The sequence below is a fragment of the Ctenopharyngodon idella genome, chromosome 13, assembly GCF_019924925.1.
Source record: "Ctenopharyngodon idella isolate HZGC_01 chromosome 13, HZGC01, whole genome shotgun sequence".
Taxonomy (NCBI): domain Eukaryota; kingdom Metazoa; phylum Chordata; class Actinopteri; order Cypriniformes; family Xenocyprididae; genus Ctenopharyngodon; species Ctenopharyngodon idella.
The window spans coordinates 990,980-1,007,588 of NC_067232.1; the positions used below are offsets into that span (position 1 = coordinate 990,980).

The window sequence follows — 16,609 nt, forward strand, 5'->3', positions numbered from 1 at the left end:
GGTTTTGTGGTCCAGGGTCACACACACACACACACACACACACACACACACACACACACACATATATATATATATATATATATGTGTGTGTGTGTGTATTATGCAAATACACAAAGTTGTGTGGCTTTGACATTCAATATTGGACAAGCTTTAGGGTCAAATGTCATTTACATATTTTTTTTTTATCAAAACAAAATGTCAACTATTTAATTTCAAATTATGATTGTAAAAAAAAATTACTAAATTATTTAACATGTTTTTATGTTCACCAATACTGTTTATTTGATCAAAAATACAGTAAAAACAGCAAAATTGTGAAATATTATTGCAGAGTCAGCACAATGTTGCTCATACAAAATATTAAACTCATCAGAATGGTATGATGCAAAGAAAAAAAAAGGCAGTTATTACTCCAGTCTTCAGTGTCACATGATCCTTCAGAAATCATTCTAATATGCTGATTATATTATTATGTTGCTGCTGCTTGACATGGGGGTGTGGCTTAGGTCATTGCCATTTTGGCCTTTTTCCTCTGAGAGAGTTCATCTTGTCCTCTGAACAGGGATAATGTTGTTTCAGTGCTGTGGTTTTGTTCCACAATGGGGTAGAAAATTTGAGAGTCAGCTGAGAGTTGTGATCTGGATTTAAGTTTGAAATGCCCAACTGTGTCAAGTGGTAAAGCGCTAATCTGTTTTCAATACTGCAGTAACAACCAACAGCTCCCCTCTGATGCAAAAAAAAAAAAAAAAAAAACCTCACCGCTCACACGATAAGCAGCTCCTCTAGCGTAAACAATAATTAAAGGGGGGAAAAACTCCACCAATGCACGCCTTTATTTGTTCCAATCCATATATGTGTCCTATGGTGTTAATCTAAATAGTTTTTTTCTTGTCAGTAAAATCAGATCATTTTCTGCAATGTAGTGGTCAATTTTCTATAAAATTCCTCATACTGGCATGTACAGTAATCTCAGTGGATCTGATAGTTATCACCTTTTATATGCTTGCTTGCTTAGTAAGCTAGTTGTTTTTATTCATCTGCATTTGACTGAAGTCACATGTCTGATTTTCTTTCTGCTTAACTCAACTCTGCGTCTTTTTCATAGCACTGCTCTGTCAAAGGTTTTTTGGAGTTCTCTGCCCTTTCCCTGCTCGTCCTCCTAAATTACACTGAGATGATGAACCGCCTTCGAGGCTCAAGGCTCCCTGAGATTTAGAACTTTGTCCTGGATGAAGGACAGGTTAGGAGAGACATTAATATGCAGAACAGGTAATATCGAAAACCTCAACGTACTTTACGGTGGCTGGCGCACATTATCAATCTATTTGTGCAAGCTGCCCTGCAAGAATTTCATTTGCCACTCGTTTATTTGCCTTCCTCAACAATTACACTGCCGGAACAGGATTTGATTCAAAGTAATGTTCCAAGGGCACAAGTTATTTCAGTGCACTCTATTGTCAAAGAGTAAGAGGTGTCAAGAAAAGGCTTTTGTAACTTTCAGTCTAATATTATAGCAGTATCTCTCAAATAAACCTGTTTTTAGAGAAGGTCAGTAATGATGAAACCTTTGCATTTTGACTAGCTGTGCCTTGGTGAGATTATTTCAGCACCGTGGACAGCGGCTTACTGTCGTTCCAGCAGCCATGCAGAAGCGTGGAACGACAGTGCTTATTTTTAGCAGCAGGCCTGCTGTCGAAAAAAAATAACATTTGGGTTTATTATTTATTTCCTGACAGGAAAAAAAATAAGTATGATTGTCATTTGATTTTAAGGCTCATTCGCATAGACATACCGCTGAGATCAAATTTTAGGATGAAGATGTGACACTTTCCTCTTGAGACCATTCCTCTGCTGAAATTTAGATTGAAGCATTTCGGTTCCACTCCAGGTTCATCTGAGCTGCATCGAACCACGCTCTCAGCGACCTACGGGGCACCCTCTGTAGACCAATCGGTCGGTAAATTACCCGTTAATTGCGTATGATTATTATTATCACGACGATGGACGTGCTCATCAGATGCTTTTCATTTGGGTCAGCTTGCGGCACATTGAAAAGCGCAAAAGAGTCGGCAGGGGTGAAGAGAAAGACTGTAGGGAACAATAATGACAACATAACTTATATAATCGCTGCGATACTACGCACAGAACATAATTATAATGATTTGTGCTAACACATTTCGTCCTTGTATTAAAAATATGGCTCAAGGCAAGTCGGGCGTGATCTCGGGCAGCGCGGCCCCAAGGGTATGCTTGCAGAACCGAGCGCAGTGCCCTGCCAAAGAAAGCGGACTGACTCAGCTGGGCTGGGTTATACTGACAGTCCGAAATGACATTAACGGGCCATTACAGCCTCTGAGTGCGGGAGGTGAGAGGGCCATGGAGTGTATTTCGCTTCCTTTTTAATGCTGCTTTGGACCGCATCCAAAGATTTAAAATCGCATCGTTAGGGCCGAACACATACGAGATTATACTGTGTTTTAATATTTGACCAGTTGACCTTTGGTCAGAGCACATGCAACGGTAAGAGATGCAGTGTAGATTCCAGAGCGGCTCAGCTCTAAATTAATTATTTGGAAGACTGCAATGAAGAGAAGTTGCTCTTCTAAGAAACGTAGCATGATGTAATTCATTGCATTTATTGGTGTATCGTGAACTCTTAGGAGTTAATGTTCCAATTAGAACCAAAAAGGATTTTTTCATGAAGAACCTTTAACATTCAAAGAACTTATTCTCTATTCTCTATTGTATTCTCTATTTTTTTTTTTTAGTTAATTATATGTATATATATATAATATACACCGATCAGGCATAACATTATGACCACCTTCCTAATATTGTCTTGGTCCACCTTTTGCTGCCAAAACAGCCCTGACCCGTCTAGGCATGGACTCCACTAGACCCCTGAAGGTGTGCTGTGGTATCTGCACCAAGATGTTAGCAGCAGATCCTTTAAATCCTGTAAGTTGTGAGGTCGGGCCTCCATGGATCAGACTTGGATTAAGATCTGGGGAATTTGGAGGCCAAGTCAACACCTCAAACTTGTTGTTGTGCTCTTGAAACCATTCCTGAACCATTTTTTGCTTTGTGGCAGGGCGCATTATCCTGCTGAAAGAGGCCACAGCCACCAGGGAATACCGTTTCCATGAAAGGGTGTACATGGTCTGCAACAATGCTTACGTGGTATGTGTCAAAGTAACATCCACATGGATGGCAGGACCCAAGGTTTCCCAGCAGAACATTGCCCAAAGCATCACACTGCCTCTGCCCAGCTTGCCTTCTTCCCATAGTGCATCCTGGTGCCATGTGTTCCCCAGGTAAGCGACGCACACACACATGGCCATCCACGTGATGTAAAAGAAAACGTGATTCATCAGACTAAGGTCACCTTCTTCCATTGCTCCGTGGTCCAGTTCTGATGCTCGCGTGTCCACTGTTGGTGTTTTCAGCAATGGACAGGGGTCTGAATGGGCACCCTGACTGGTCTGCAGCTATGCAGCCCCATACGCAACAATGCACTGTGTATTCTGACACCTTTCTGTCAGAACCAGCATTAAGTTCTTGAACTTATTTTTATAATTTATGCATATATAAATTATTATTTTTAAATTATTTTTATGTATTTTTATTTGAATGAGTGAATGAGTTCATTTTTTTGTTTTGTTTATATTATAGGGACTTTTATTTATCTCCCATGATCCGTATTTCCAACTCAAGAACCTTATTCAGCGAAAATGATTCTTGGTAAGAAAATGATTCTTGGTCATTTTTTAAACAATCATTGAACAACCTAATGGGAAAAAAATGTGCTTCTTAACATACGCATTCTTAACATGCGCAAAAATGTTGCAATATTTTCTAAATGTCGATAAACTATTGCGAAATAACGGCATTTCCATTAATTGATATTATGCGACTAAAACGTAATTTTTTCCTCTTGCGATTAAGTCATTCCAAAAATCGGATGTAAGTAGGTTTAATTATATCACAGCCTCTGAGCTAGCCATTATTTTTAATCAAAGGAGACGTAGGCGTGTTATCCAAGCATAAAGGACAAGGAAAGCCCCTTATACTTGGGAGCGGCCACGTATGAGGTGTTTCGGGGTGTTTTTCCCTCCTATCTACTTCGAGGTCTTGATAAATTGATGCATTTCTTTGTTGTTTAGAATCCAGTATTTCTTTTGTCTTTTATGAGTTTAATAAAGAACTCTCATCTCGTCTTCTGTCCAAACATATCGCGCCATTTCTAAAGAATGATTGACTTTTACGTACGCCAGGTGATCTGTAAATGCAAAAAAACTGTTTCCGTTGTAGTTTTGTGAAATAATTCCTTTTTTGAATTGCCTGAAAAACCACCTCATGCAAGCGTAAAAACTTAATTCGCGATATATGGGAGTTTTTGCGAAATTGATGTATTTCCATTGGGCGCATTTTCAATTTGCAATTTCAATTTGCGCAATTTGAAGGGTAATGGAAACGCAACTAATGACCCAAAGATAGATCGCAAGACTGTGTAATTTTAGGAAACAGTGAGAAACAATGCTAAATGCACAAATAATCATATTATTGTGCATAATTAGAATACACTATATTAAAAATAAAGTTTCTTTGTGAGCATGTATGGTTCAGTGGAGAACTTTTTACATCCATGAAATCTTTCAATTGTACAAAAAATACTATATATTGAAAAATGTTCTTTAGACTAAGATTTTTCACACTAAGAAAAAAAAATTTTTAATATTTATTTTTATCTTATTTTTAAGTTCTTTTTTTTTTTTTTTTTTTTCAAATAACCTTTTGTGCAGTGGAAAGTTTCCATGGATTTTAAAGGTTCTTCATGGATCTGTAGATGCCAACAAAGAAAGTTTATTTTGCCTGAACAGGTTTATTTATTTATCCTTTATTTATCCAGGAAGATCCCATTGAGATATCGTAATCTCTTCTTCCAGGGAGACCTGGTCAGGTTATGTTTGGTATTTTGTTGGATCGCCACATGATATCAAGTGTTAATGAGTTCTGAAGCGAAACTAATTGAGAACCACTGTTCTAAACAGCTATGTCATCGGCTTTCCAGTGCCTTCAGAAGGCCTCATCTAAAGTGGCTTGTGGTTTTCCTCCATTTTGAGTTCGCTCGAGCGCTCCTACCTGCCTTTGTGCCGGTGCTGAACACATGTACGCCTGTTGTTCTCCGTGGGCCTCGTGCTCAGCAGGATCTCTGAGGCAGCCTACAATTTCCCATCATTATGAGCAGGTGCTTTGGTCTCGACAGTGGTGTGTCATTGTCAGCATGAAAAACGCTGTGGTTGTGTGCTCTGGTGTGGAAATTGGAGGCTTGCATGCAACGTTTGCACTTGTGCATACACGCTTTGACTGTCAACAGCGGTTCATATCGTGGATAAGTGGGATTTTAAAGGTGTTCAGGGCTCAGGTTAGATGTTTGGAGGCATCACTCAAACCCCCAAGCAGTGTTCATTACATCTGTTCGGTCAGTCTTCATTACATCAAGGTTGTTTTTTCTGATCAGAAAGAACAGCAGATCTCTGTGGACTCATTGATGGGTTTATGTTATTAAATTGAAGAGACACTTCGTTTTTTTGGCTTTAGTGAAAGAGGAGAGTTTATTGTTGAAGCAAATGCTCTGTATTAGTCATTCTCAACAGCATTTTAAACTGATGAAATCCAATGAAAGAAAGGTCTAAGTGAAAAGATGCAACTATAAATAATCTCTCTAAAGAGTACTTTGAAATTCCAATGTCAGCTATTGACCCGTTGCTCTTGAATTATGTTCCAGGGACACAAAAAATATGACCATGCTTCAATTCTACTCTAAATGCAGCCATAATATTTTTTTTAAAAAAAGATTTCAATAGCTGTTTGTAATGTCCATTATATAATATGCATTGGTTTTAAACTGTAACAACATCTAGACTCTATCTCTATCTCTCCCTCTGTCTCTCTCTTTCTCTCTCTCTCTCTCTGTGTGTGTGTGTGTGTGTGTGTGTGTGTGTTTGTGTGTGTGTGTTCTTGTATATATGGTTTATGAGGACACAAATGTGTATAATGACATGGGTATTACAACGTAAACATGGTTTACGAGGACACTTCCTGTGTCCACGTAAACCAAATGGCTTTAAAAACATACTAAACAGTTTTTTGAAATTCAAAAAATGCAGACAGTTTCCTGTGATGGGTAGGTTTAGGGGTAGGGGTAGTGTAGAGGGATAGAATATACAGTTTGTACAGTATAAAAACCATTACGCCTATGTAGAGTCCCCGTAAACCGTGTGTGTGCGTGTGCGTTATGGGGACAAAATGTCCCCATGAAGATGGCAGTATCCAAAATTTTTGGTCCCCATGAGGAAAACAGCTTAAGTCATACTAAATGATGTTTTTTCAACATCTAAAAATGCAGAAAGTAGAGTTATTGGATAGAATATACATTATAAAATGGATAGTTCCGGCCCTTGATTCTGATTGGTTAAGCCGCATTCGAAGCCGTTGTAAAATTCCCGAAAACATACAGCTATATGTATAATAATGTAACTTCTGTTGCTGTTCATGGTCAGGGACTATTTTTTTCCAGCGGAAGGAAGTCTTTTAATGATTTTACTTCATGAAAGTTGCATTGATACATATTTTTTGGCCTTAATATTTGTATTGTGTGGTAACTGTTTTATAAAAGCAATAAGCTGTGGTTTACAGTAAATTTATAACAGCTAAGGGGGTGCTCCGCATCATGCCTAACAACGCCCCTTAGCTGTTATAAATTCACTGTAAACCACAGCTTCTTGGGGCTTATTGCTTTAATATAATGTACAGTAAAAAAATCATTATGTCTATGGAAAGTCCCCATAAAACATGGAAACCCAATGTGTGTGTGATATTATAATCATTCAAATCATGCCACATTTTCTACCATATTTCAAAATAAGCCAGTTTTTGAGCCAGAAAAAAATCTACACTCTAAAAAATGCTGGGTTAAAAACATCCAAAGTTGTGTTGAAAATGGACAAACCTAGCGTTTGGGTTGTTTTAACCCCGCGAATGTGTTGCTTTAACCTAGCGAATGGGTTGTTTTAACCCAGTGGTTGGGTTAAATGTTCGCCCAACCTGCTGGGTGGTTTTATTTAACTCCAACTATTGTTTAAAAATTGCTGTATTGCTTGCAAAGTATGGTGGAAATTTACATTTATTAATAAGTTTAATGAATAATAATTAAACAAACATTTATTAAATTTCTTTCTAATAAATGTTCACCTTTTGATTATTATTGTTGCCTCTAGTAATTATGTCATTTTAAGCCAGCCATATAGTAATTTTTGAACAATAGTTGGGTCAAATAAAATTGCCCAGCACGTTGGGCAAACATTTAACCCAACCGCTGGGTTTGTCCATCTTCAACCCAACTTGGTTTGTTTTTAACCCAGCAGGTTTAGAGTGTAGAAATGCATTAAATCAAAACCTTACAAAACGTGCTCATTGGAATGGACACTGAATGGGTTAAAGGTTCCTCATTGAGAGCCAACTATATGATACAGATTTGTATTTTTATAACCCCCATTCCTGAACACACACACAGTAACGCGTCGCCTCCCTGCTCGTACACACCGCGCGGAGGAGCTCACAGCCCTCTTTCTGGCTCGTGCATTTGAAGAGAGGCATTGTTTTCATTCAGCGAAATAAATTTTTTTACGAATAAGTAAAATAATAATAATAATAATAACATTGAAAGGATTTATCCCAGCGAGGTTGCATGCATAAGGCTGTTTTTGCCCTTGCACTTTCCGAGCTTTTCAGCACTGTCGCTGTCCATTAGTTCCCTCAGCTCTTTACAGCGAATTTGGGTGAATCCTTTGATGCTTTCCTGAGAAATGCACATAGGGGAACATTATGCATTGGAGTGCGTTGGAAAACCAATGCGTACATTTTTTTTAATAGATTGGATGTTACTATGTAGAAGTCTAAGGTACGTCATTCACAAGGCAGCGTACAAAGAGCCGTGTAAATGTGATATTTTCTTTATTTATAGTCCCTCTCCTTCGGCGGAACATACCATGTTACTGTATAACGATGAGAGGGGGAGAGAGAGCGTCGTGTGACATAAAGGGAGCTGCTTTTTCTCCTCTTCCTCCCCACTGCACTGAGCGCGTTTGAGACAGCCCTGTCGGTTTAAACCGGGAGGACACCCATACCGACTTCTCAATGCAAAAAAATAAAAGGGTAGCTAGAAGCAGGGGCGAGGGGAACGGAGGTAAAGCGAACTCTCACGGTCTGTCTCTCTCTCTCTTTCTCTCTCTCTCTCGTTTTTATTACATGAATGAATGAATTGAGTAGTAAGGGACAAATACAAGGAATCACGCCTCCGCCTGGACGACCAAACGCGTTTGATATTTGACTTGTGTTCAATGGTACGTGTTTGCATCTGTACATTTTCGGCGAAAACCAGAGTAGGACGTCTCATCCCGTCATTTGAAACACTTCAGAAGGCGTAGCAGCTGAAAGTCCTCGCGGTGAACATGGCAACTTTAACGAACGGACAGGTGGACGCCGCGGTGCATGGAGGAGCGGCCAGTACGAACGGGCTCGTGAACGGAATAAGCCACACTCACAGTCCCGCGAGCTGCGCCACCATTCCCATGAAGGACCATGATGCCATCAAACTATTCATCGGACAGATACCCCGCAACCTGGACGAGAAGGACCTCCGGCCGCTCTTCGAGGAATTTGGCAAGATCTACGAGCTCACCGTGCTGAAAGACCGCTTCACTGGCATGCACAAAGGTACGTTTCGCTCGCGAGAGCAGTTTCCCACTCGATTCCTGTCACTCTAATGTCTTGATTTGCTTTGCCTCCGTCTCAATCATAAAATTTGATGCTTGAACGACAGGCTTGAATGTACTGGCTATTTTTATGCATATATAAATTTAACATTAAATATTTTAGGTAATAATTCATTCATTGGTGTACTACAAAAGTTAAGTATGGATTTAGAATTGTTCAGTAACCAACACGAAGCGAATATAGTAGCGTCAGAAGGCAAATGGTAGGATACTTTGCTGTTTTTACGCGATCCTATTTTGTAGGATGGGGTGGCGGGGGATGGATAGATATGCGCTTTTCACACTTGAAATCGACGTATCTTATTCTGTTTCACACTGTTCCTACTTTATGGGTTAATTCTAGGTAGCTAGTCAAGATTTGTAAACCTTAACGTTCTTATTTGAATATTTCTAAGGTGAATAACTCTTGACAAATATTGCACGCGACGTGTTTAATAAATGCTTGTTCGTCTGTGTGAAAAGTCGCTATGTAGAGCTAAATTAATATAGTCTATTCATCTCCATTTAACGCGTCTGCCGTCGCTGTTCGACATCCTAACTCTTTCCCCTCAGACGTGGAGACTAAACACGGCGCGTGAAACTTTCAGCAAATGTACAAAGCGTATGAATATTTAATAAGGTAAGCACTGAGGCAAGTTTGTGATGGGTGTCTGTTGCTAAACAACTTACGTTTTAGCGTCGTGTTGTTTCGTTAGCGGTGCTAGTACAACCCAGGGATAAAAGTAACGCTAATCCCCTTCCAAAATGGCAAGTGTGAAATGTGTGCTTATCCCAGGGTTACAACTGGTCTTTACATCGTGTTGAAAAAGACATTAACCCAGGGTTAAGTGTAGTGTGACAAGCCATGTTCTGTAGAAGATGTCTTGAGGTCCAGCTCGCTTATAAGTCCATCACTTTGTTAGGCATTGCATTAATGTGTGTGTGTGTGTGTGTGTGTGTGTGTTCAGGTTTTGCATCCATTGTGCTGACTAGATGTTCAAGGATAGAATATTCTAAAATCTACATTGTGGGGACCAGCCAGTGTTCCTAATGATTTGACATACTAAATAAAACATATTTGAGATTTATTATATATTATTAACTCAGTATAAATACAATAGAAGCTAATGGAAAGTCCCCACCATGGTAGAAAAAAATGAATGTGTTTGTACTTGTGTATGTTTGACCTTCCATAAACATTTCCCCAATTAGTTTTCTTTAGAGATCGTGTTGTGTGCACAACAGAAAAAACTCCCTTGTATACTGTCTGAGACAAGTAGCCTATTATCTTTTGTCTAAGTATAATCGTGCAAGAACTAAAGGTAAATGGCAGCCGTCGAGACAATGAAAGAGAACATTATGAGCAAGGATAGGATCTGTACTGAAAGGGATCTGTCCAGTAACCTCTTAATTGGGGTTGTGTAGCCATGATTGTTCCTGTTCTATTGCTTCACAATAAAATATTAATTTATGATGACAGTCCACACAATAGCATTTCAGTGTGGTGTGTTCTAGCAGTAACAGCCACCGAACTATAATTACCTCCTGCTTATCTTCTCTTTGCCAGTTGGTGTCATACGCAGCAACTCACATCTCCGGTTAGGTTCGGCTGCAACTGTGCCTTGTTTGTGCGCTCGCTCGCTCCTGCAGTGTGGTAATTACTGCTGAAGTTGTGTACCTGTGGTGTGTTCGGAAAGATCAATTCCTGAAACCCTCAGCCAGGGGTCCAAAGGGGGATCTTCCCAGGGGTGACATTATTTCACAGGCTTGTCTAATTGATCCCCAACCCAGAGGACATTGTTTGGCTTTAGGGTCACATCAGTGGCTAATTTACCCATCCAACACTGGGAGTCGAGGGAAGAAGCTGCTTACCCAAGCCCCAGGGATGAAGTCCCTCTGTTGTAGTAAACAAAGCTGTCCTCTGTATGTGCCTAGCAAAAATGTGGCTTTGAGAAGCGGATCTGGGGAGGGTAGGAGGTTATCTTTTATTAATAGCACCGCTGGAGTACTCCCCGTCCGGTGGTTAATCATGTTGCTCGTGAACTATGGGGAGTCATGCCGGCTGATTCTAGGAACTGTCTCCTTTTTGCAATATATGGTCCTTTGTACCCATCCCCCCACTGCAGGGTCTGTATTCACTAGTGTGGTCGTCAGGCCTGCTTGGCTCTATGTTACGACTGAGTTTAGGTACTCGTTCACTCCCTCTCCACAACATAAGCACTGGCGTCAGTGTCTCTCAAAATCTATTTCCATTTGGCAGCGGTGCCGTTCTCTCCGTACCCTGCAGTACGCTGGGGCCTGTCCGCTTTGGAGCTCTCTTAGCTTCTAGAACTTAATATGCTGTTTTGTAAAACTGACCTTTCCCTTTACTTTCAGGAAAAGTAGTACATTGTCACTTGGGCAGCACCCTTAAAAAGTGCTTATATGTACCCTTAAAAGGATAGTTCACCTAAAATGCAAATTCTGTGATCATTTACTCACCCTCGTGTGGTTCCAAACCTGTATGTATTTGTTTCTTCTGTTGAACAGATATTTTGACACAGTTTTTTTTTTCCTTCCCTTAAATGAAGGTCACTTTGGATATTTTCTTTTGAGTTCCACAGAAGAAAGTAAGTCTAACAGGTTTGGAATGAGATGAGGGTGAGTAAAGATGAAAGAATTTTAATTTTCTGCCCTATTGTGACACAGTGAAATGGCTTTTCAAACAAGAAAAAAATGTAGAGCGGGACTTGATTTTGTCCATCGGGAATTGATCATTGTTTGCTAATTGCTGCGATCTCATGTGAGTGACAAGTTGCTGGAGGGAAGGGATTATTGTCCCACTCTCGTGCCGGTGAGCACATCATCACACTCTAAACACTCTTGGGTTGTTTTTGGGTTAAAAACAACCCAAGTTGGGTTGAAAATGGACAAACCCAGCAATTGGTTGTTTTAATCCAGAGAATGGGTTGTTTTAACCCAGCGCTTGGGTTAAATGTTTGCCCAGCCTGTTGGGTAGTTTTATTTAACTCAACTATTGTTTAAAAATGACTTGTTTAAAATGAACCCAAAGTATGTTGGAAATTAACATTTATAAACATTTATTAATAAGTTTAATGAGTAATAATTAAACAATAAACTTGCTTATTAATAAATGTTTAACCTTTTGATTATTATTGTTGCCTCTAGTAATTATGCGTCTGATTTTTAATTTCTGATCTATTTTGGGTTCATTTTAAGCCAGCCATATAGTAATTTTTAAACAATAGTTGGGTTAAATAAAACTGCCCAGAACATTGGGCAAACATTTATCCCAACCGCTGGGTTAAAACAACCCAATTGCTGGGTTTGTTCATTGTTTTTAACCCAGCATTTTTTAGAGCAAGAGAAGATTGAGATTTCATAGGGACATTAAAGGATCTATCTCAGTGGAAAACTAAAATCTAGCAAGCTACCACTAAAATTACTTTATTTTTTCTGAATGTGCCTCCCAAACAAATGATTATTCTTTAAAGCTCCATAAATATTCTATTCCTTCAGTTGTCTGCCCTCTTTGATCATTAACATGATCGTATTGTCTTGTTTTTCATCATTATAGGAAGTTCTCCATCTTGGCTCTTCATCCATCTCCACCTCCACCCACTTCCTCTCTTCACACGTTATCACCTCCTCCAGCCTGCTGCATGTCTCTGCCGTCTCTCCTCTTCCAATCGTGCAATTTTTCTTTCCATTCACAGGCTAGAAGGGGTTTTGTCATCCATTTATTCACTCACTTACCCTCCTACACACATCGTTCAAGATTTACCATTACACTCCACGCTGAGATGAGGTCCTGAGAGCAGGTCTGCAGCTCTCTGTTGGGGTCTAGGATAACGGAAGCAGCAGAACCTCAATGTTTTCAGTGCAAATATTGGTGTCTCTTAAAGATAGTTTCTGCTTCTTGCAGATGATTGGAGAGATGTTGACATGACAGACTGAGACAGCGGTATGGCAAGCCAGTGTAGACTGCTGAGATCACATCCAAACACAAAATGAAAATTCTATCATTATTTACTCACCTTCTTGTTGTTCCAAACCTGTATGACTTTCTTTCTTGCGAATGTTGTGAAAAATGTCCATACAATTGGGGTCCAATGTTGTTTGGATCCCAGTGTTCTTCAAAATATCTCCTTCTGTGCTCCAATGAAGAAAGAAACTCATACAGGTTTGGAACGACATGAAGGTGAGTAAATGATGACAGAATTTTCCTTTTTGGGTGAACTATGCCTTTAATTGCTAGCGGTTCATTTTCAGCAGATTCTAAAATCGTCAAGAAAACGATCCCGCGTTGTTCAGGTAAACACCAGAAGCAAACATCGTTGAGAAGCGTGAGCGTTTGAAGTTGTGATGAGCGTAGGTGGAGAGGGAACGCGTTTGATGCTATAAAGAAGCACGTAGGAGGAGACGCTGCATTTTCGTACTATGCTGCTGAATTCTATTTTTGATAGTCATTATTCTCATGCATATGGTCTACTTTTGTGCTCTGTTTTTGATATGCAGACGTGGCGTGCGGGCATACATTTGATTTTGCCATGCTGGATGCGCATCTGGAGCCATGACTGAATAAAGCACGATGCGTTTTACGTGTAGACTCTAATGAGACACTGAGCGGAGGGGGCTTCATTCATCCTCATGCCTGAGCAGCCAAAGTAATGATTCTGTACATCAGTTATCTAGTCTTAAGACTCCCGTCTCTCGGGAGAACGTGAGAAAGAGGCAACACTGGCTAAAGGATGGAGATCGGGAGAATGATGGATTGAAAAAGAGAGCAGTAGAAAGAGGAGAAACAAAACAAAAAGATGGATGAAAACAGACTAAAAAAAGAGTTCGGCACAGGAATGGGCTTCTGTTTTAAACTGAGTAATAGAAGTAGACAAGTAGAAAGAGAGTTAGATGGAGAAAACTGGGTACTTGGGGGGGGGGCAGGTCTGAGCTGGGGGGGAGTTCTTGAGTCCTCCGTTCACCAGCACTTTCATTTGGCTGCTCTGCGTGACTCAGCACAGCTAATAGAGGCCATTTGTACCGGTCACCAGCAGCTACAGGAAACATGCTGCGGACTGTAACATCTTCTCCTTGCATGCCTTTTAGCGTAGGGGAGATTGCCGCTATGCACTGAATTACTATCCCACCCAGCTTGCAAAGTCTGGGATTGTGATGGTTAGCATTGTCTTGTTTAGCTGAAGCTCATGACTAGCTTCCATGTTTAAAGTCCACCTGAAATCAAAATGTAAGTTTTTTTTGTTTTTTTTTAGCTTTTAGTATGAATATGTTAGCCTTAAAGGGATAGTTCACCCAAAAATGAAAATTCTGTCATCATTTACTCAACCTCAAGTTGTTCCAAACCTGCATAAATTTCTTTGTTCTGCTGAACACAAAGGAAGATATTTGGAAGAATGTTTGTAACCAAGCAGATCTCACCCCACATTGACTACCATAGTATTTTTTCCTCCCTACTATGGTAGTCAATGGGGGTGCGAGATCTGTTTGGTTACAAACATTCTTCCAAACATCTTTTTTTGTGTGTGTGTGTTCAGCAGAACAAAGAAATTTATGCAGGTTTGGAACAACTTGAAGGTGAGTAAATGATTTTTGGGTGAACTATCCATTTAAGGTTAGGAATAAGCTGGTGTGTTCCAAAACAATGACAAAATTCACATTTAGGAGATATAAGCATTCAAAACTTGGTCTAAAATGGATCGTGGATTTTTATGACATCATGACTTCAGCTTCTCATCAGATCTTCTGTCCAATCAAATGCTCTTTAGAATCTAAAGCGTCCCGCCCCCTACATTGTAAAGAGACGCTGAAGCTGTGGCTGAAATCGGTCACTTGTTCACACTTTTACTATTTTCTACATGGTGAATGGCACATAGTGCACTATATAGGGGATAGAGAACGATTTACACAGTGTAAATATGCTTTCCATTGAGGCGAATGAAGTCTAGTTTCATGTTAGTGTGGCCGCAGCACTCACACAGTCTGCTCTGGTCCAGAGACACGATAGCACGGAGCGGATCATGACAAAAGAGTCAGCACAGACCCCAAAATGTATTGGACCCATTTGAATTCTCCACAGAATGCTATATTTTAAAGTGATATGGAGGAGATTAGGGGGAGTAATGGTTAGAGATTAGAAGGAAACTTAGGCTTTACCGAGCTTATTGGCTCTGGCCGAGCTGTGATATAAACGAAACACTATTGGCTATTTTAAAAAAGGGGAGGAGCTGTTCGATATGTCCCGCACTGTCTTTCTGTTTCAGTTGAATTTACATCAACACATTTTTATTTTCTAGGCAGTTGTGTTTCAAAGGTCCAAACAAGCTCTCCTTGAAAAAAATGTACAAGTACAAATGTTTTCCATTGGGGTATTGTGTTATCTAGAGACTGTGTTAACGGGGAAGAAAATTCTGTTTCTGGGCAACCTAAACCTGAGTTTCTGGGCAGGATTTTTCCAAAAGACAATTGGATGTCCTTGCCGGAGAAAGAGAAATGCTGGGTTTTTCCTCCTGCGGCTTGGTGTTAATTCAGCTCGCGTCCTGGACTCACCATTGCATTGCTGTTGCATCATCTGCACACACAGCGTTTCTCTTTTTTTTCCTCTCTAGCTCGTTCGGATCTGCAGATGTTCCGAGCCTCAGCCCATCCCAAATCCTCTCAAGCCTCTAGTCTCCAATTGCTCATCCCCGCCGAGAAAGCGCAGACAAGCTCCCGCTTCGAGTGCGGTATCTGCGCCGCATGATCGATGCGTCTGCTTTGTTTATGAGTGAGTCGACGTGTCACTGCGGAGGTCGCCGCTGACCGTAGGTCGCCTTCTCAATATGCAGTATGTCTGCATTCAATATAAGTAGCAGTGAACATGCATGTAAATATCCATACATGAGAGAAGGCCCATTTTTCAGGAGGACAGTCGAAAGGGTGGCAGAACTGTTTTTGTCCAGCATTATTTGTGGCAATTGCCACAGAGGTCAGCGATCAAGAGAAAAGATAGTTACTCAAGGTGAGCAATGACTTGCCGATGAAAGAGAGGGAAAAGAAAATGCTGCATGTGTTGGCCCGCAGGTTTGGAGTTCTACAGGATAGAGAACCTGTCTAGCAGTCCTAACCCTGCGGTGGCCCTTATTAGCCAGTGTGACCCTGTTGTGCTGTCTGAATTGGGCCAAAATGTAGCCATTTTCTCATGCCTTGAGGCACTTTAAAACTCGTCTCAGACAGCATGGAGACATGTTTATGTGCAACAGCTAATCCCAAAACACTCATCTCATGAATTTCATCTGTTATCTACCATAACTCTCGGTCAGATAGCTGTGTGAACTTTTAAACTGGAAGTAATGCCGCTTGGCGGAGGCGATTTACTTTCTAAATTGAAAACTATGCAAATATGCTTCGCTGCGCAGCTTTTGCAGGCTTCCTAAAATTTTATCTTGCAAGATTTATGTCCGGCGTAATGGCCTTGTTGTGTTTTCATATATTTAAATAGCGGGACTCGAAGAGCAAAGCAGGGCTAAACTGGGTTCAGCCTTAAAAGTTTTATAAGGTTTAGCTGTAATTTCATATAAACTGTGCCGATGAAAAGCCCGAGGCCACACCCCCCTCTGCGGCACACTGGTTTTAACTCGCTCTGTCTGTGAATCACAATTTTGATTTAAGAACCTCCGAAGCCTTGCAGTTTCTGACAACAGCTCTAGCAAAATTAATAGTTTCTGTTTTCAAACTAGTTGCATCATCTAAGTGTTATTGTGGTGTGTGTGTTAAATATTTAAAGGGTTTAGGAGTGA

General features: G+C 40.3%; 1 protein-coding gene across 10 annotated transcripts in view; it reads left to right on the top strand.

Moving 5' to 3' along the window:
* Nucleotides 1–16,609, top strand: part of LOC127524737 (CUGBP Elav-like family member 4) — a 137,811-nt gene that overhangs the window by 26,538 nt on the left and 94,664 nt on the right. For 2 of the 10 annotated variants that reach the window (XM_051916558.1, XM_051916559.1), the window contains exon 1: nt 8,092–8,778. The exons of 1 other annotated variant lie outside the window; for it this stretch is intronic. In XM_051916558.1, coding sequence (XP_051772518.1) covers nt 8,514–8,778 — 265 coding nt within the window. In that variant the 5' untranslated portion in view covers nt 8,092–8,513. Of the gene's footprint in view, nt 1–8,086; nt 8,779–16,609 lie in introns of those variants that run through there. 7 more of the 10 variants (XM_051916563.1, XM_051916562.1, XM_051916560.1 and 4 more) reach the window with 7 other exon arrangements.